This window comes from Mustela putorius, unplaced genomic scaffold, assembly GCF_011764305.1.
Source record: "Mustela putorius furo isolate JIRA1106 unplaced genomic scaffold, ASM1176430v1.1 tig00000997_pilon_pilon_pilon, whole genome shotgun sequence".
Lineage (NCBI taxonomy): Eukaryota > Metazoa > Chordata > Mammalia > Carnivora > Mustelidae > Mustela > Mustela putorius.
Window position 1 is genome coordinate 1,166,933 of NW_025421527.1, and position 19,123 is coordinate 1,186,055.

At 51.8% G+C, this 19,123-nt stretch overlaps 2 protein-coding genes and 1 long non-coding RNA gene across 8 annotated transcripts; 1 reads left to right on the top strand and 2 right to left on the bottom strand.

Annotated features, from left to right (window-relative positions):
• Nucleotides 1-1,651: 1,651 nt before the first annotated feature.
• On the bottom strand, nt 1,652-3,499 carry LOC123393722. The gene is made up of 2 exons (XR_006608524.1): nt 3,380-3,499; nt 1,652-1,876 (listed from the first exon to the last, which is right to left on the bottom strand). It is a non-coding gene; the product is annotated as an uncharacterized LOC123393722 (long non-coding RNA).
• Nucleotides 3,500-3,745: 246 nt separating this feature from the next.
• On the top strand, nt 3,746-15,684 carry DEDD (death effector domain containing). Of its 4 annotated transcripts, none has more exons than XM_013047470.2 (6): nt 3,746-3,866; nt 5,881-5,913; nt 12,398-12,786; nt 12,954-13,061; nt 13,720-13,866; nt 14,447-15,684. In XM_013047470.2, the coding sequence occupies exons 3-6, from the start codon at nt 12,462-12,464 to the stop codon at nt 14,821-14,823; spliced, it is 957 nt and encodes a 318-aa protein (XP_012902924.1). In that variant the 5' UTR covers nt 3,746-3,866; nt 5,881-5,913; nt 12,398-12,461; the 3' UTR covers nt 14,824-15,684. The 4 variants fall into 4 exon arrangements, with proteins under 4 accessions (XP_012902924.1, XP_044942509.1, XP_044942510.1 ...); XM_045086574.1 differs by lacking the exon at nt 3,746-3,866 and adding an exon at nt 3,983-4,120; XM_013047469.2 differs by lacking the exon at nt 3,746-3,866 and adding an exon at nt 4,177-4,279.
• Nucleotides 15,685-15,897: 213 nt separating this feature from the next.
• On the bottom strand, nt 15,898-19,123 carry NIT1 (nitrilase 1). 3 transcript variants are annotated; one of them, XM_004775903.3, is made up of 7 exons: nt 18,998-19,120; nt 18,339-18,437; nt 17,843-18,097; nt 17,603-17,706; nt 17,247-17,380; nt 16,968-17,093; nt 15,898-16,440 (listed from the first exon to the last, which is right to left on the bottom strand). In XM_004775903.3, exons 1-7 carry the CDS (start codon nt 19,048-19,050, stop codon nt 16,174-16,176), a joined length of 1,038 nt encoding a protein of 345 aa, XP_004775960.1. In that variant the 5' UTR covers nt 19,051-19,120; the 3' UTR covers nt 15,898-16,173. The 3 variants fall into 3 exon arrangements, with proteins under 3 accessions (XP_004775960.1, XP_004775962.1, XP_012902922.1); XM_004775905.3 differs by having other exon boundaries at nt 18,037-18,097; nt 18,657-19,086; XM_013047468.2 differs by lacking the exon at nt 16,968-17,093 and having other exon boundaries at nt 18,998-19,123.

The following is a 19,123-nucleotide window of genomic DNA, read 5'->3' on the forward strand; positions in this document are numbered from 1 at the left end:
TAGAGATTTTCCCAAGTTCAGAAAAAATGCTTTCTAATCACTGAGCATTAGCGAGTTACGAACGAACAACAGGCAGGACACAGTGGAACTGGGAGCACGTGAAAGGTTACAGACGGCACCGAAGAAGAGACAGCTGTGGGGACAGTGTTGAGAAGCAGAGGAGGAGGGGAATCGGATCAAGCTGAAGCGGCCCGTGTCGGAAAGCCAGAGGGATGATTTCTTGGCTGAAGCTCCAAGGAAGGGCTACGAGCTCAAGTCAAGGAACATCACAGCTGTCTGCGTCCTGATGAGTCTTCCTCCGGGAAAAGCCAGGGAGCATTCTGTGAAGAACACCCGGCTGGAGAGGAGGCTGCGTACAAAGGAACAGAGTTCCGGTGGGCTCAGGGGGAAATGAGTGGGGTAGAAATTCCGACTTTGTCTAATGGACGCAACCTTCGAAAGCAGAGGCTGTTCATCTCCAGACAACTGTGCTTTCATTTTCTTGCAAAACTCATTCCTCCTTGAAGCCGGTGCCACTGGCTCCTTTACCCTTTAGCCCTCATGCTTGTGGACATCAGCATCTTGTTCAGTAACCTCTCAGCCAGCTCTTCCTCTCATTCTGGGTGGTTTTAGGAAAAGCTGTATGACTCCTAGTTACTTCTTTTTTTTTTTAATGAATTTATTTTTATTTACATGTATTTTTTCCCTAGTTACTGTTTGACCTTCTCAACTCCAACCTATACTTTAAATTCCTTATCTTCATCAGTTCTTGCAACACAGGTCTGTCTTTTCTTTTTTCTTCCTTTTTTTTTTTTTTTCTAAAGAGCTAATCCAGCTCCAATTTATTTTTTATTTTATTTTTTCAAGTAACCTTTACACCCAATGTGAGGCTTCAACTCACAATCTCGAGATGAAGAGCTGAATGCTCTACCCACTAGGCCAGCCAGGCACCCTCACACAGGTTTTTCTTTCTTTTTTTAAAGATTTTATTTATTTATTTGGGAGACAGAGAGAGCACAAGCAGGGAGGGAGGGAGAGGGAGAAGAAGGCTCCTCGCGGAGTAGGGAGCCCAACGTGGAACTCAATCCCAAAACCCGAGATCATGACCTGAGCCAAAGGCAGGGGCTCAACTGACTGTGCCACCCAGGCGCCTCCACCCCGCCCCCACTCCGGTTCGTCTTGATAGCAGCTTCAGTGCCATAGTAAGGATCAGGAGAGGCAGCACTGGTGGGGTCAGAGGTGGCTTCAAGGTCCCTTGAAAGACTGTAACTGGCAGCCATGATCCGTAAGGGCATAACAGCACAGGGCTCAAATCCCTCGTAATATCTGGGGGAAGGTTCACGAGCTGGATTTGACCAAGCTTCGAGGAAAATTAGGTCTGGACCTAAAGCCACCTTTCCTATTAGCTGCCTTTCTGGGGATATGTGACACTTTTAACAACTCTGATCCTCTTGAAACGCTCTCTTCCTGGGTGCCTGGGTGGCTCAGTTGGTTAAGCATCTGCCTTAGCTCAGGTCATGATCCAGGGGTCTGGATGGAGCCTCCAGGCTGGCATTGGGCTCCCTGCTCAGCGAGGTGTCTGCTTCTCCCTCTTCCTAGCCCCACCCCCTCAAATAAATAAATAAAATCTTAAAGAAAAAAAAAAACACTCTCGTCCCTCAGATTCTATAAGAATCGTCACTTAATTTTTATTCTTCTCATTGGCTGTTCCTTTTCAAAGATTCTCCAAGGACTCCTCTTCACATATTACAAATGTTGGAATTCCCCCAGAGCACTCTTCTTAGCCCTCTGCTGTTCTCTGGAGTTTGCCCAAATCCACGGCTTCAAGTGCCACTGAAATGTTGGTGATTCAGAATTTCTGGCCTATACATCACTGGAGTTTTAAAAAAGTAGCTTTCTATAAAAGTAATATATGTACATAGTAAAACAAATTCAAACAGTGAAGATGGATCTAAAATAATAAGTAGAAATCTTCATCCTTCATCCTCCCCAGGCCCATTCTTCATGGTTACTTTAAAAAAAATCTTGTTTATTTGAGCGAGGGCATGAGCGAGCTAGAGGGATCCCAAGACTCTGGGATCATGACCTGAACGGAAAGCAGACACTTAACCGACGGAGCCCCGAGGTGCCCCCATGGTTAACTGTTAAATGCCTGTGTAAATGTGCCATCCGTATTCTTCTACTCATGCTTTTCTTTCCATTTAGTAATTTCCATTTAATTCTCCCTTATTCAGATCTGTGTATTCAATTGCCATTGGTACCATAGGTCTGACTGTCCCACAGGGGATCTAAAAGTCCTCCCCTTTTTGTGGAATCCTGACTCATGCTACACCCTACGGGCTAGCCTCTTTTTTACAGTCAACACCATCAGAAAACTTTTTCTATATTGTCCATTTCCAGTCACTCGGTTTACTTCACTCTGGTTTCTATCCCACAGTATCTCTGAAACAACTTTCTCCAAAATTACCAAAGGACTTCCTCTTGCAATACCCAATGGACACACTGTAATCCTAACCTGTTACCTTTAACCCTCTGACCGGTTTCCCTGGTACTTCACTCTTGGATTATTTTTTCCCTTCCTGTCTGCCCCTTTTCAGTGTCCCTTTCTCTGTTTTCTGCCCTCATCTCATTCTCCAGATGCAGATACTCCTCTCTAGACCGTCTTATCCACGTCCCTGGCTTCCACACCTATGTTCACACGCTCGCTCGCGCACGCGCCCCAAACTTTGGGGCTTCCAACCCACGTATCTCATATTCGACTGTCCCATGAGTGGATATCTAAACTAATAGCGCCCCTCGCCTGGGTGGCTCAGTGGTTTGGGCTGCTGCCTTTGGCTCGGGTCATGATCTCAGGGTCCTGGGATCGAGCCCCGCATCGGGCTCTCTGCTCCGCAGGAAGCCTGCTTCCCTCTTTCTCTCTCTCTCTCTCTCTCTGCCTGCCTCTCTGCCTACTTGGGATCTCTGTCAAATAAATAAATAAAATCTTTAAAAAAAAATAAAAAAAATAAACTAATAGCGCCCCTAAACTCATCCTCTCTCCCCAAACCAAAGAAAAAATGGCATCACTTTTCTTCGGTTACCCAACTCAATACACTGGGGACTAAGCTCTGCCTCATCCCCATTTCCGATGTTTCTTCCCATCCGCAGTCTCCCTCCTCTGGGTCCGACCACAGCCGTCTCTCGCTGGAGAAGAGCTTCCCAACTGTTCTGGCCCCTAACTTCGTTCCGTCCTACCCATTCTCCCCACTGCAACCAGCGATCTTTTAAAAATGCAAATACAGTTGTTCACTTCCCTGCCAAGGCTCTTCAACGTTGACTCGCTGCCCTTCGGGTAAAATCAACGCACTGACAAGGCCTTGTGTAATCGCTCCCTCCCATTCTCACGGGCCTCATTTATTACCTCCTTTAACCAACACGCCGCTGACAGCTCCAGGACGTACCCGGCCCCCCAGCCCCATCTCCCGCCAGTCCGGGAAGCGGGCGCTTGACAGGCAAACGCTCAAAGAACGAAATCCGAGGGGGCATGCGGGCAGCACTTTCAGCTCCGGACCGAGGTTTACCGAACGTCCGGATGTACCGGAAGTTCGGGGCAAAGGTCAAACCCGATCGTGACCCTTTCCCGAAGTTCGCGGGGCCGTTCGCCCCTCGCAGTATTCCGCCCTTATGAGTCATGGCTGCTGGTCCCAGTCTTTCGATGGGTCTTGAAGTCGACGGAGCCAGCTCTGGCGCCCCCAATGTTCTCACACTCGAGGATGCAACCCTCACTGCCTCCTCACTAGGGCCCCGAAGCCGCCGTCAGGAAGAACCTGCGGTGCCCGCTTGCCCCAAAGCAAGATGGCGGCCAGTCTCCAGTCTCCCTTCCCACACTGAAGCTATCCACGCCCCGGGTAAGGCCGCTGCCAGGCTGCCCTCACCTAGCATGGCCACCCCGGCTCATGCCTCACTATGGTCTCGAAGCCGCCGCTAACCGGCCAAGTTCCGGGAGGCGCTGCTCAGGACGAGGCCGCCCCCCCTCCCCCACGCCCGCGGCGGCGGCGGCGGTGGCGGCGGCGGCGGCCGGGGCCCGGATGCGGCGGCGTGCGACGGGACGGGAGGGCGGCGCGGATGGATCCAACATGGCGGCGCCGAGCCTGAGCCGAGAGTGAGGCGGCGGGGCGGCGGAGTGGGGAGGGGGAGGCGAGCGGGACGGGGCGGGGCCGGGCGGGGCCGCGGAGGGCTTGGGGAAGGAAAGTGGAGGGGGAGGCGGAGGCGACGTCCAGCCCGAGAACCTCGAGAGAGGGAGGTGACGGGACGCTGCGAGGTGGGGGAGGGGAGCGGCCGAGGGGGCGTGCGGGGGAGGTGGCAACTGTGGGAGAGGGCAGGGGCGAGGCGGGGGAGTGGGCGCGGGGAGGGGCGTCAACAAGGGCCGGGCCGGGCCGGGGGTGTTGGCGCGGCCGAGGTGGGAGTGGGGCTGCGATCCCGCCGGATTGAGGGCGGTGGGCGCGGGAGGGAGCGGCCGGGGGTGCGAAGGGGAAGGGGCTGGTGGCATGTGGTGGGAGGGACTGGACTCTGGAGAGCGGTGTTGTGAGGAGGTGGGAAGGGGTGAGGAGGGGACTTCAGGCGTTTGGGGGGAGGTTTTGAAAGTGTTACATTGGAGGTGGGAGGGGGAAGGGCCTAGGGGAGAATTTGGGTGGAAAAGGAGAGCACGGAGGTTTGGGGGAATGGAGAGCGGGGCGGTGTGACGAGGGAATGGGGAAAGTGAGAGTCTAGGAGGAAAGTTTGGGAGGAAGGGGAATGGGCTGGGAGACAGGACATTGGAGCTGCACGGGTGAGGGAGGTTGGGGGGTTTCCCTCCCCCCCCCCCCCCCAAGGAAGAGAGAGCAGAGTTAAGCGGCATCAGTTGCAACCAATTCTAATTGCCAGGCCTTTAGCTTTTAATAGGGTGGGAAGGGCAGAAGGGAATGGCCAAGAGAATTGGGGTTGGATGAGGGCTCAACTGGGTTTGCTTTCCAAAGGCTCCCGGACTTACTGCTCCCTTGTTTTTCCTGGTTACCCAAAGAAGGGGAAATGGGGAAGCCAGTGTCACCGCCACCAAAGTGTAGAAGGAGTAAAGGACTTTTCTAGTTTCTAGCAATTAGCAGGGTAAGAATGGGGAAACAGCCGAGCTGAGTTGGACCCCTGTATGCCAGGGTGGAGGCTCTGGCAGTCTGAGAAAGGGAACAGAAAACAGGGTGGCATCTAGGCAACCGGGATAATTAAATGAGTGCTTTAATGTCCAGACCTTTCTTTTGCTGTTTAAGCGCTAAGAGGGAGGGGTCAGTATTCGCATATAGAAAATGTTCCCTGGTGAAATGTAGATGTATGAGTGGATGCAGCCCTGGTGGCTATTTTGTCCGTACTGTGTGCTAAGGGAAAGGGCGGAAGACAGAATTTGGAGGATAGCTCTGCTCTGATAAGCGAAGTGATAGAAAGCGCCTTCTTCAGCTGTAACCATTTCCCTGACACCCCCTTCTCCCTAAAGTTGAAAGTCAGTGTTAATATTGTAACAAAATAGGTGGATCTCCTAAGGAATTGAGGGGTCAGGTGAGAAGGTAGCGGAAGATAATTGGTTTTCCCACAAGTTGTTGAATTGCCCATAAGTTGCCATGAACCACTGAGGCTGGAAATTCTTGGGAGTTGGTACTGTTTTGTGACTCTGTTAGTAGAGAGTTAGGGGAAGCCTGGGGAGTTGGTTGGGGGTGAGTTCTTTCATTTAGCTCTGAGTGGATCATTTTAATTGAAATGGCTTTAGGGTGTCTGTGTATTCTTGTAACCAAGAGTAACTCTTTGGGCCTTTGATGTTTCAAAAATAAAGCTTGAAAACTCACTCCCCCCCCCCCCCATTTGTTTTTGTTTTGCTGCTGGCTTCCACCCTTGTGCTAGGAAGAGACCTGGGAAATTAAGTTTCTTGCAAAGGTAAGTCTGGAACTTTTTTTTGTTTTTGAACAATGGAAGGGAATGAATGGCAGTGGCGTGAGAAATGTATTGGGGTCGAGCCCAGTAATGGGTTAGATGCTGGGAAAATGAGTTTTCACCTACCCAGCAGAGTGAATGAGGTCTGTTGCAGTCACTGTCTTTCTGGGTAACTGGAGATTGGTAGGAAGGAAAACAGAGCAGAAGTTACCTGTTTGGCTGCAAGCCCCCAGCTTTGGTTTGTTATTATCTAGTCATTTTGGTCAGCTCAGATAGAAACATTGTTTAACATATGGAACATTGTACTCTAACACAATCGGCTACTAATTTACCCTTGAAGGGTTGCAGGGGGTGAGGAGGGCACCTTCCATGGGAAGGCTTTTTCTCTAGCTTACACTTTTTTCTAGTTGTTCAGGGTTCCTGGAATCTTCCTATTGAAAACATACTATGTAATTCTTTAAAAAAAATTTTTTTTAAAGATTTTATTTATTTATTTGGCAGAGAGAGAGAGAGAGCGAGCACGCGCTCAAGCAGGGGGAGCAGCAGGCTAAGGGAGAGAGAAGCAGGCTCCCCACCGAGCAGGGAGCCCGATGTGGGGCTTGATCCCAGGACCCTGGGATCAGGACCTGAGGTGAAGGCAGACGCTAAACTGACTGAGCCACCCAGGCGCCCCACATACTATGTAATTCTGACTTCCAGATATTTGGTTACGTTTTCGCTGTCCCACCAGCAAGAAATCTCTGACTATCTCTCAGTCATTTTGAAGCTTTTCCATGTTTTCATTCCAAGTTCAAGACATCACTCTTTTTTACTTCTTCCACATGACTTTCCTCCCTAAGGGCTTCAGAGAGAGATTCAAATACTTCTGGTTTTCTGAAAATATAGATGTCATCTCTGTTGAGATAAAACTAGAGTTTTGTCTTCATTTCAAGAGATCATTCTTTTTATATATATTTTTTAAGATTTTATTTATTTTGTAGAGAGGCAATGAGAGCAAGCACGAGCAGGTTGGGAAGAGAAGCAGGTTCCCAGCAAGCAGGGAGCACAATGTGGGGCCCGATCCCTGGACTCCAAGATCATGACCTGAGCCCAAGGCAGATGCTTAACCAACTGAGCCACCCAGGCGTCCCTCTTTTCTGTGTGTCTTCCACATGACTGTCCTCTATGGGCTTCCAAGAGAGTCAAGTACCTCAAAAACCACAGATGTCCTTCCTGGTTAGGATGAGACTAGACTGCTTGGAAGCGGAAACCTGATAGGCTGTTCTGTAGATACATATACTGTTGGCACTTGGCTGGTTTGGACCTCCCTAAAGAAAACACACAAAAAACTACAACTCCAGGAAATGCAGCAATTCCTGGGAATAAAAAATTATTCTTGGGGTAAAAAATAATAATAAAAAAACTGGGAAACTGTAACGGGGGAATCATATTAGGTTCTCAAACGGACCCAAACCAGCCGGCGGGATAAGTTCTCCTTGACTGGAGTGTTTTGTTTGTCTCTTGATATCTGGCCATATTTCAGACACCAGGACTTAGGAGTTCTTTTTAATCTATTTACAGGGGGCACGTTCTTCTTACTACTCTGCTATCTTTCATCTAGGATCTCTGTATATTTTAAGCTGTGTTCCCAAGCTTCACTGCCACAAAAAGCTGAGTATATTTTGGTTGAAGAGGAAGTTGGCCATGTTCTTTTAATGCTGAAGTTAGATAGATTCTTGGAACCCCATCTGGATTGCCAAATGAGTGAACTCCCCATCCTAGACGATAAGTAACTGGGCGGGGGTGGGGGGGCTGCCTCTTAGCCTGCATGTCAGCCTCCTGACATTTCTTTCAAGGACATGGCCTTGGGAAACTTACACTTCTTCTACATTTTGCTTCATTGAGTAAGCAGAATGTCTGATCAGCAGTTGAACAAGGAAGGGTCTGCAGCTGGTCGAGTTTCAGGACTTTAAAGATGGCTGCGAGGGTTAAGTGCCAGATCCTTTTTGTCTTGCAGAGGATGGCATTTCTCTTATCTTCACAGAGGTCCAGCTTGAACTAGGTCACATTCGACCTCCCGGGATGGGGCAGAAGAGAGTATAGCCTCACCACTTGCTGCTCACCTGAATGGCAACAGCAGGTGATAGAGAAGCCAGGGTTGGAGTGGGATGGAACTCCTTAGTGCTCTTGAACTTGGGAGTTAAATAAGTCTGTGTCTGACTGGCTTTGCTTTTCTTCTGGAATATTGTTGGATGGGTTTGGGTCGGAAGGACCCAGTGGCTTCCCTCTCTAGATCTAGGGTGGAAAGTGACATGCTGTCTCTCTTCTTTTGACCCTTCATCATGGTCCATCTACAATAGGGTTTCTCAGCGTCAGCATTTTTTTTTTTTAAGATTTTATTTATTTGAGAGCAATGCATGTGCATGTGTGCGTGTGTAAACATGGCGGGGGAGGGGCAGAGGGAGAAGGAGAAGCAGACTCCCCACTGAGTAGGGAGATCCCCACAACACAGGGTTTGATCCCAGAACCACGGAATCATGCCCCAAGCCGAAGGCAGACAGTTAACTGACCGAGCCACCGAGGCATCCATCATTATCGACATTTTGGGCTGGATAATTTTGTGTCGCGGGGGCTGTCCTGTGCATTATAAGATGTTTAGAAGCATCCACGGCCTCTGTTTGGCGCAGGCCAGTAGCCCGGTCCCCTGCCCCGTCCAGTTGTCATGGTCTAAAATGTCTCCCAACATTGCTGCACTTCCCCTGGGGGAGGGGGGGCAGAATCCTCCCTGGTTGAGAAACACTGACCTAGAAGCTCTGATATTTCCTGGCACTTTGAGTGATCCAGCCTGGGATCTAGAACTTAAAGGTGGCTGTTTTTTCCCTCAAATCTAGAGAGTTAACCCTCAGAGGAGAGAGGCCTGTTAGAGAATTGCATCCATTGATCCGTGATTAGGACCGTAGCACTTTCCTGTATTTGGCCTCATTTTCCAGGGGGAAGGTATGTGGGGACAATATTCCTTCCCTTCTGGGCGTTTATAGTCGGGACCCTTTGAATTCGGGAGCTCTCTAGCCACCTGCCCTTTGGATAGATCGAATGTGAAACCTTCCCACCTGCTTTTTCTGGGCTCCTTGCAGCCAGCAGCTGGCCAAAAGGAACAGGTGGGAGGGGGAACAGGGAGAGGCCTAGGGAGGCTCAGTTTTCTCATGTTGCCCGCTATGAGCCAGGAGTTCCTTTCCTTCAGTCCCCCACCCCGTCCCCCCTGTTCGTACCAGAAACTACAACAGGTGAAAGGAGAGGAGGCAGAGAAAACCAGCCCGTAGTAGGGCAGCGGTTTTCCCAGCTGTTGCCCACACTCGGGGTGGGGGGTGGGGCATCTGGGTTCTTACAAGCAGATACGAGCTATTTTTCTTATCCACATATCAGAGCCCATGATACAGGGCTAAGTGATTCCAGGGTGCACCTCCCCTTTTCTTAAGGGAAGGAGTCTCTGTGTCTGTTTTAGGATTATTGAGGAAGAGAGGACCAGGTCCTACGTGCTCTTTAGTTTTCACAGAGCCCATTAGCTTGACTCTTCTGAAGCAGCTTATTGTTTTTATTCTCTTTCTTAACCTAGCCTCAGTTTCTTGGTGTGTAAAATAGGGCAGCCTGTCCTGTTGTTGAAGAGGTGCTGGGGAGTGGGTAGTCCTGCACAGTGTGGAGGAGGCTAACTGGAGTGTATGCAGGTAACGAGGTTCTGTGTATCGGTTTCTACTAGAGTCCTCTCTCGGACTTGTAGGAGTTTATCAGTATTGCTTGTGATGATGTCCTGGAGACTAAGTTCAGTTCAGGAGGTCGTGAGTACTACGTGCCAGTCTCCAGCCATTGCTAGGCACTGGGGATGTAAAGATGAGTATGACTGAGTCCATCTACATGAGTTCTTTAAGGTCTACTAGGATAATGAATACACGGATAGTTTTAGTACACTTTGATAGGGGTTTAAAGGGAGTACACACGATGTTCCGTAGGAGCACATGGAGGTGCAGAGACTGAATTTGAAGATGGTGTCTGAGCTGACCTTTAAAGCATGAGTAGGAGTTAGCCATCTGCAAAAGGGTGGTGATGGGGCATACATGGGACAGTGGAGGGAGAGGGGCATTCCAGCAAAAGGAGCAAGCTGAAGAAAGGGACAGAGAAAGGAACCGCATGCTATATTTGAGCTATAAACAAACTGGTAAGGGGGGAAAATTAAAAGTGGGTTATGAGGTTGGAGGGGTAGGCAGGGCCTGATCTCAGAGGTTTCGTGTGCTGTGGAAGGAGTTTACCGGTGTTCTTGTAGGTAAGGAGGAGGCTGTAGATAAGTCTTTTTTTTAATAGTTTTTTTTTTAAAGATTTTATTTATTTATTTGACAGACAGAGATCACAAGTAGGCAGAGAGGCAGGCTGAAAGAGAGAGAGGAAGAAGCAGGCTCCCCGCCGAGCAGCAGAGAGCCAGATGTGGGAATCGATCCCAGGATCCCGGGATCATGACCCGAGCTGAAGGCAGAGGCTTAACCCACTGAGCCACCCAGGTGTCCCCTGTAGATAGGTCTTAAGCAGAAAAGGGATGTGGTCAGTTGTGCATTTTATTTATTTTTCTACAGATTTTACTTAGTTGTTTTAGAGAGCGAGCACGAGCAGGAGGGATGGAGGGAGAGAGAGAGACTCTCAAGCAGACCCTGCGCTAAGCATAGAGCCTGATGCGGGGCTCTGTCCCAGGACCCTGGGATCATGACCTGAGCAGAAAGCAAGAGTCGGATGCTTAACCAACTGTGCCACTCAGGTGCCCCTCGGTTGTGCGTTTTAGATAGCTAATTCAGCGGGATGTGGAGAATGGATTTAGGTGGGTTAAGACTGTTGGTAAGGAGAGCCCCTGAAGAGGGTATTAACCATAGTCCCGGAGAGAGATTATTGGACCTGAACCAGGGCAGTGGCCGTGGAAAGGTGAGGGGATTGAAGACATACTCAGAAGTGGCTTCAACAGGAGCTTATGATGAATCGTGTGACTGGAGCCGTGGCCAGGGCGCAGCAGCGTTGGGTGGCACGGTCTGGCGGAGCGGCACGCGTGCATGACCAGCGTGGACACAGAAGCCTCCGAACTTGAGGCTTGGTTACTGGCTGGTCATTGACAGTACCTAGCTTGACAGTGGAACTTTGTGAATCAAATACCAAATGATAGGGGTGGCTCAGTGAGTTGAGCCTCTGCCTTTGGCTTAGGTCATGATCTCAGGGTCCTGGGATCGAGCTCCGCATTGGGCTCTCTGCTCAGCAGGGAGCCTGCTTCCCCCGCTCTCTTTAAACCTGCCTCTCTGCCTACTTGTGATCTCTCTGTCAAATAAATAAAAATCTTAAAAAAAAAAAATTATAGAACGTATGTCAGGCTGCTGTCATTCATTGTGAAGGAATGGGCAGATGCCAACCAGGAGGGAAGGTTAAGAGGGGTATAGCCACATGGTGTGTAGACATCAAGGGAGTACACCTGGCATAGGAGAATTAGAAGAGCTCATGCGGGAGCTTTGAGCTTATTAATGTTTGCTGATTTGAATCCATGAGTTTGGGTGAATAGCACTGATATTAACCTCCTGTGCAGTTACGCTTCTGAACTTGGTTAGATTGTAGGAAAAATGAGGATGGGATTGTGGGGGATGGGTCTGGGCCGCAGAGGTCGAGGCTGCTTGTCTCTATGAAATCTCCTTCTGGGGGCGCCTGGGTGGCTCAGTGGGTTAAGGCCTCTGCCTTCGGCTCGGGTCATGATCTCAGGGTCCTGGGATCACATCGGGCTCTCTGCTGAGCAGGGAGCCTGCTTCCCCCTCTCTATCTGCCTCTCTGCCTACTTGTGATCTCTGTCTGTCAAATAAATGAATAAAAATCTTTAAAAAAAAAAAAAAAGAAATCTCTTTCTGTTGGCACAGCGATTTCACATGTATTTTCTAATTGGACCCTTGACAAGTCTGGAGAGTACTTTCATTCATGTTTTGGTGTGGGGGGGCAGTGACTCACGTAAGGTCTCTCAGCTCCACGGCTTGCTAATGACACAGGCAGACCTGAAACTAGTTCTCAGCCCAAAGACTGTCTGTCTCCCTCTGGTCTATAAGTTCATCTGCTGCAACCTCCATGTTAGTTTAGAGTGAACTGTCTCCTTCTTTTCAGTTTTGCCTACATTTAAGAGGTGAGCCAGTTGGGGGGTGGGAGGAAGAGCACAAGGGACCGAAAAGAGTATTTGGGGCACAGGAGAACAATCGGGGGAACATCTAATAGCAACTCCCGCTGAATATGCTGCATGGAAATTGCAGAGAACGTTCTCTCTTACGGAAAGTGACTTAGGACTTAGGACAACCTCTGTCGGATGGGCGAGCTCTAGGCTTTATTTTTCAACCAATACTTACAGAGCATTACCCCATGCCAGGCCCTGTGTCAGGGCTGGGGATAGACGAGTGAATGAGACCATTTCTGGCCCTCGAGTAGCTCACAGGTTCTCTCCTTGTGCTTGCAGTACGCTGGGGATCGCAGCCGCCGCGCAGGGATTCTGGAAAGCCTCGCGCGCCTGAGCCCCCAGCATGGCGGGCCTGAAGCGGCGGGCGAGCCAGGTGTGGCCAGAAGAGCGCGGCGAGCAGGAGCACGGGCTGTACAGCCTGCACCGCATGTTCGACATCGTGGGCACCCACCTGACGCACAGAGATGTGCGCGTCCTTTCTTTCCTCTTTGTTGATGTCATCGATGACCACGAGCGGGGCCTCATCCGCGACGGACGTGACTTCTTACTGGCGTTGGAGCGCCAGGGCCGCTGTGATGAGAGTAACTTTCGCCAGGTGCTGCAGCTGCTGCGCATCATCACGCGCCACGACCTGCTGCCCTATGTCACCCTCAAGCGGAGGCGGGCTGGTGAGCAGGGCCCGGGGGCCACGCGGGCTTGGGGGAGGCCGGGCCGAGCAGCTGGGGAACCCAGGCGGGACGGGGTGTTGACCCTGGGGGCTCCCTGGGACGAGAGGGGAGACGAGTTAGGAGGGAGGGCTGGATCTTTTCCTGAATGACTTCCTCCCCTCCTATAGTGTGCCCCGATCTTGTAGACAAGTATCTGGAGGAGACATCCATTCGCTATGTGACCCCCAGAGCCCTCAGTGATCCAGAACCGAGGCCTCCACAACCCCCCAAAACAGGTAAGAAAACAGTAACTCTCCTAATGTTCGTCTCCAAGAAAGAAGACACCCGGGCGCCTGGCCCGCTCAGTAGAGCGCACGACTCTTGATCTTGAGGTCATGATTTGGAGCCCCGTGTTGGGTGTAGGCCTTAAAGAAAAGGGGGTGCACCTGGGTGGCACGGTCGGTTGAGCATCCGACTCTTGGTTTAGGCTTGGGTCATGCTCTCGGGGCTGTGGGATTGAGCCCCGCGTTGCGCTTCTTGCTCTCTGGGGAGATTGCTGGAGATTTTCTGTCTTCTCACTCTCCCTCTTGCCCCTTCTCCCTGCACGCACACACTCTTTTTCTCCCCCCCAAAAAAAAAAAAAAAAAAAAAAAAAAAAAAAAAAAGACACCAAACCCATCCTTTTCCCAGCTCTGCCAGCCTGAAAAGATACTGTGTATCTCTCACTGCTGCCCACCCCCTCTACCCCCCAGGATCTAACCCCATAAAAATCAGGTGAAGTGTTAACGCGTCACCTGGGTCCCGAAACTGTCCCCATGTTTTGTCCTCTTTTCAGGTCACCTTACTGATAGAGCTTTTAGTGCTAAGTCTAAACGATTCTTTTCTCATTCCAAGGGAAGTGTTTACGTTTCTGCTTTTACCATACTGTTTTTTTCCCTTCTGCCCTCTGGTCAGTGCCTCCCCACTATCCTGTGGTGTGCTGCCCCACTTCGGGCCCTCAGATGTGTAGCAAGCGGCCAGCTCGAGGGAGAGCCACCCTCGGGAGCCAACGAAAACGCCGGAAGTCAGTAACGCCGGACCCCAAGGAAAAGCAGACATGTGGTGAGGAAGTTGAAGGGCGCTAGAGGCGGCGTAGACTTGAAGGGAAACGCAGCTGCTGCGAGGGCTCTAGAGGCGGAGGGGACCTGAGGGGGAGGCAGAACTGCTGCGGTACCGGGTGGTGTAAGGCTGGGGTCGAGCGGTTGAATGACTTGCTGGAATGGAATAGTGAGTCTCTGGGGAGAGAACTCCTCGGTCTCTGTGGCAGTACCTCTCGGCTCCGTCTAGTTAATACCACAGCAGAGGGACGCCGTTACCACATCCTTACTGTCGGGTGAACCAGGCATGACCGAGTACTAGAAGGAACTCGGGTGCCTGTTAGGAGGGGGATCTCCTAGAAGTAAGGTGCTGCTAGTGAGCGGTGGCCATAACCTGCCCCAAGCTTGGCCCGTTTGAGGGAAACTCTGGTGTCAAGGCAAGGATTTCGGAGGTACATAGAGAAGAAGTCATCCTGGGGAGAAGCAGAGAAGCGGGCAGGCGAGGCAACCAGCTTCCCCGCCCAGGTGTTCAGTTTCCCCTTTGGCGCGCGGGTTGTCCGCGCCCCCTCACTGCAACTCCGTGTACATGTCTTCTGTCCCCCCAGACATCAGACTGCGGGTCCGGGCCGAGTACTGCCAGCATGAGACCGCTCTGCAGGGCAACGTGTTCTCTAACAAGCAGGACCCACTGGAGCGCCAGTTTGAGCGCTTTAACCAGGCCAACACCATCCTCAAGTCTCGGGACCTGGGCTCCATCATCTGTGACATCAAGTTCTCCGAGCTCACCTACCTCGACGCATTCTGGCGCGACTACATCAACGGCTCGCTACTAGAGGCGCTTAAAGGCGTCTTTATCACAGACTCCCTCAAGCAGGCTGTGGGCCACGAAGCCATCAAGCTGCTGGTGAACGTGGACGAGGAGGACTACGAGCTGGGCCGGCAGAAGCTCCTGAGGAACTTGATGCTGCAGGCACTGCCCTGACCTTCCCTCTCTCCGCTCGGGGGACTAGTCCCACCGCCCGCCTCTGGGGCGTACATACTGTTCTGGGGTTTGTTCTCTGCCCTTCCGACCAATCACACCCCTGCCTTTTTTTTTTTTTCTTTTCTAAAGGAAGAGACGAAAATGGAAGTGGTGTTCCCCACCCCTCCCTGCACCCACATGCCTGGGCCTCCCCTTTGTTTCCCTTTTCCACGTACCCTCCTAACGTGTGTCTCTACAGCCGCCTTGCCACTGAGCCGTACGACAAACGCAGAGGGAGAAGCAAGGCTACGGCACGTAGTCAGTCTCTGTAAGGGTCGGAAGTGAACACTGCTTTTGGGTGCGTTGCGGGGTTATCCGTACTTCTGGCTTTATGAGGGCTCTTCAGTTTTGTCTGAAAAAACCAAAGGGCTGTGAGTAAGGGAGCTGTGTGGAAGGTGGGACTCTGAAGTGTATTTTGGAAACGAATCACCACCCTCTCCCAAATTATAGAATTTTTAAAAAATGAAGCTGTGGCCCTTTCCGCGCTCTCCTGGCCTCTGGTGCTGCTCCTCTCCGCCCCGGCCCTCCGTTGCAGGGCTGCAGACCTCTGCCTGGGGCGGCTTTGTCCTTTGTCCCCTTTGCCAAACCCTCTTCAAGGGAGGACTGGGTAAGAGGACTGGGTCAGCCACGTTGCCCCTCCCGACAGGGTGGACGGAGAAGGGGGTGCTGATTAAAGTCCACTCCCCCTGAGAAGGGGAAGGGGGAGTGTGAGACATCCCTTCCATGTTCAAGTGAAAATAAATCATGTAGCCTGCAGCCCTTTCCCCTTGGCTTTCTTCTGGCTGGGGCAAAGGGCATCACAGGTGCAAATGAAGCCGTTGAGAATCACCTCCTGTCTTCTCTTTCCTTCCCCGGTCTCTAGCCCACCCCCACCCCCAAGCTTCGGAGCGCGGGGCTGGGCCATGCACTGAGTGTTGCACTTTTATGTGGGTAGGGAGGCATGGCAAGTGAGCCAGGAGGCCTAGCGCTAGAGCCTGGTCCCACTGGTGCCCCACCACCTCCCCCTTGAGCTCCCAAAGGAGATGTCCGGACACAGACTTTATGATGATTCTATTTTTTTCAATGCCAGTGCTGCTCAGCCCTCAGCAGAACCTCAGTTTTCATGAAATAAACAGTGACTATATAAAATTCCACCTTTCTGAAACTGAAATCTGAGCTCAGGTGAAAGTTTCTTCTTTCCCAAGAAGCCGAGCCTATGGCCCGTAGAGAGAGGCAAGGTTCTCCAGGTGAGGGGAGCCACGCCTGGGTCCTGCCTTCAAGTCACAGCCACACCAGCTCACACGGGAGTCTCAACTCCCGGAAGTCAAAGTCTTAAGACGGCGGGTGGCCCAGACTGCCATAGAGGTCAGGCCTGCGGTGCTGGAACATGGGCAGGTGTTGGCGCAACTGCCGCAGGTAACGGAGGTCGATCCGGGCAAGGCAGAGGCCTGGTCCTTCAGGGCAGCGGGCCACCACCGTTCCCCAGGGATCCACCACCATGCTGTGGCCATAGCTTGCTCTCTTCTCATGGTGGCGTCCACACTGTGCTGCCGCCACCACGTAGCACTGGGTTTCAATGGCACGGGCCCGCAGCAATACCTGGGGGTTGGGGGGAGATGTGTGTTCACTTAGGTAGGCAGCAGCTAGTGGGTAACTGATAGGTGAGGAACATTACAGGCCAGTCCATTCGTTGTGACCATTCTGATAATTGCCTGGGAATGATTTACTATGTTAATTATTCTTCAGCATAATGAGAGGCAACAGTCTAGGGAATGACTTTCCCACTAGGTGGAGAGGGGAAGAAAACCCTTCAGCTGGTAGGGCCAAGGGAGGAGAATGAAGTTCAAAGAAGGCATGTATGTTTGTGTGTGAGGTTTTTTTTTTTTGTTTCGTTTTGTTTTTAAAGATTGGATTATTTATTTGAGAGAGGGAGAGAGCCCAAGTAGGAGGGGCAGAGGGAGGAAGAATCCCAAGCAGACTCCGCACTGAGTACAGAGCCCGATGCAGGGCTCGATCCCACAACCCCCAGATCATGACCTGAGCTGAAACCAAGATTCGAATGCTCAACTGACTGCACCCTCCAGGCGCCCTGAAGGCCCTTGTGTTTTGAAGAGGGGTCCTTTTACCTCCCAGTGGGCTGGGCCTGTAACAGATCCAAAAGCTGAAGGGTAGGTAAGTATTTCTGCTCCAGCCTGAGCCAGTGCCAGAGAGAGTTCTGGAAACCGCATATCATAGCAGATAGCTAGACCAATCTGGAATGAAAAACAGCCTAATGCCCCTGAACCGTTTGTCATAGCATCTAGGCATACCCGCCGCCTACCCCACTCCTTAGGGCTTGCCATCCTCTATTACTTCGAAGTACATCTATTTTCCTCTTCCCCGCCTCATCCTCTCACAGCTCCCACCTTGCCTGCTGGTGTACTGACAGGAGACTCAAGACTGGGCCCAGGAATGGTAGAGTCGCTCTCATGCATAGGCCCCTGTCCCGGAATCTCCACATCACACAGATGGGTCTTCCTGTAAGTGGCCACCACTGACCCTGGAGGAAGAGGGAGAAGGAATACTCAGTGCTGGTGTTCTAGAAGCCCAGCTTAGTTCCTCTCCTCCCAGGGGGGCTAGCTCATAAGCTAGGATCAGAGGCACAAACACCCCTAAAACTCTTGACCAAGGAAAACAGACCGAGGTGAGAAATAATTCTGCAGAATGTTGGTTTAGCTGGAAGAGCCAGGAAAGAGATGGCTAAAGAGTTACAAAGTCTCACCCTTGTCGTTCAGAAGCACGTGACAATTGTAGATTTTCTGAGTCTGCTCCCAGTCTTGGCCCCGCTCGTGGAAACCACCCAAGGACAGCCAGAGTCCACACTCCCTGGGGGGTGGGGGAGGAAGGCAAGGGGGAGGAGGTAACACTGGCAACTCTTCTCAATGTTTTGCCCTCCTGTCTAGCAATCTGGGGACACTGCCCAACAGAGAAACTATCTTTCCCTCCCCCTTTTCCCCAATACCTGGCAAGCTGGGTATATTCTCCCAAAAGGTTCCCACCCAGTGGCTCAGACAAGTGTAGTGTCTCTGCAGGGTCCCTTGCAATGAAGTCAAATGCCTCAGGCAGGAAGGCGAGGCAAGCACCCAGTCTCGCAGCCTCTCGAACAAGCTCAGCGCATGTTTTGAAGTTCTCCTGCTTGTCCGGTGTTGATGTTACCTGGCACACAGCCACCAGCGGCAGTTCCCAGGAAGAGGAGGAGGTAGCCATGGCTCTGGCCCTGTGAGTTGGCACAGGCAGGACTCAGATATCCCAGAATGGGGAAATGGAATAGTAAGGGTCCCAAATGGGCTTGCAGGAGGGCTGCAGGGCCCTTTGATTTCTTCTCCTCAGGGCACCCACTGATGAAATGTTCTGTGAATGGCTGGTACCCCCGTGTTTCCCACCCTCTATTCATTTAACAAACATTTCTGGAGCATCTACTAAGTGACAGGCACTGAGGAATGAGCAAAACATGTTACCTGGGCTGTGCACAAAGTACTGAGAGTCGAGGTATCCGGAGTCCAGGACACAGAAGAAGGGACAGGAACTGGTGAGGAGGCCTGACGATGAAGCCCAGCCTGAGGAAGGTGAGAAATCAGGAAGCCAACCGCTCCCTCAAGCAGTGTATTTCTAGGATTCTCTGACCTCTCTCTTCATACTGTGAGGCTGAATCAGGGCCCTCCCAGTAAAACCCCCCAAGTCTTCAAAACCCTCTTTAGTGTGAGTAATTATGGGCTACAGAAAGAGATCATAAAGTGGGAAGATGGAGGAAAGGGCTTTGCTCGGCGCCCGAGTACCTGGACCTCCAGGGATCTGTACTAGACTGAAGCCCTGTTCCCGAGCGGAACGCATCCGCGGTTCAAGTCTCCAAGAAACTTCCTCGCTTTTTTCCCCAGCCTCTCTCCTCGCCTGCGCACCTGCAGAGCTTTGCTGCTCCAAGCGTATTCCACCCCTCACCCCGCCATCTCGGAGCGGAAGTTCACCTTCCCGGTTCCCCGCCACCCGTGGAGGGCAGAGGGCACTGGCACCCGCGCAGATCCCAACCCGCGTCCCCACGCTCCAGTTAACCCGTCCTTTCCGCCTCTCCCAGGGGCAGTGTCTCTGTGGCACAAGTTAAAGCACTGCAGGCGGAATTCACCGCGGCCGGCGGAATAGGCAGCAGGTCCTACATGAAGCTTCGGCCACAACCATCCGCAGGATCCGAACCGAACCGCAGCCTGCAAGCACCGGCACCCGGGCGAGTGGGCGGTAACTCCCAGGCCGG

Coding starts and splice junctions, on each gene's coding strand:
- DEDD (XM_013047470.2), top strand. CDS start 12,462: ATGGCGGGCCTGAAGCGGCGGGCGAGCCAGGTGTGGCCAGAAGAGCGC. Junction 12,787..12,953: donor CCTCAAGCGGAGGCGGGCTG/GTGAGCAGGGCC, acceptor CCCCTCCTATAG/TGTGCCCCGATCTTGTAGAC. Junction 13,867..14,446: donor CAAGGAAAAGCAGACATGTG/GTGAGGAAGTTG, acceptor CTGTCCCCCCAG/ACATCAGACTGCGGGTCCGG.
- NIT1 (XM_004775903.3), bottom strand. CDS start 19,050: ATGGTTGTGGCCGAAGCTTCATGTAGGACCTGCTGCCTATTCCGCCGG. Junction 18,098..18,338: donor GTACTTTGTGCACAGCCCAG/GTAACATGTTTT, acceptor GCCAACTCACAG/GGCCAGAGCCATGGCTACCT. Junction 17,381..17,602: donor CGTGCTTCTGAACGACAAGG/GTGAGACTTTGT, acceptor CTCTTCCTCCAG/GGTCAGTGGTGGCCACTTAC.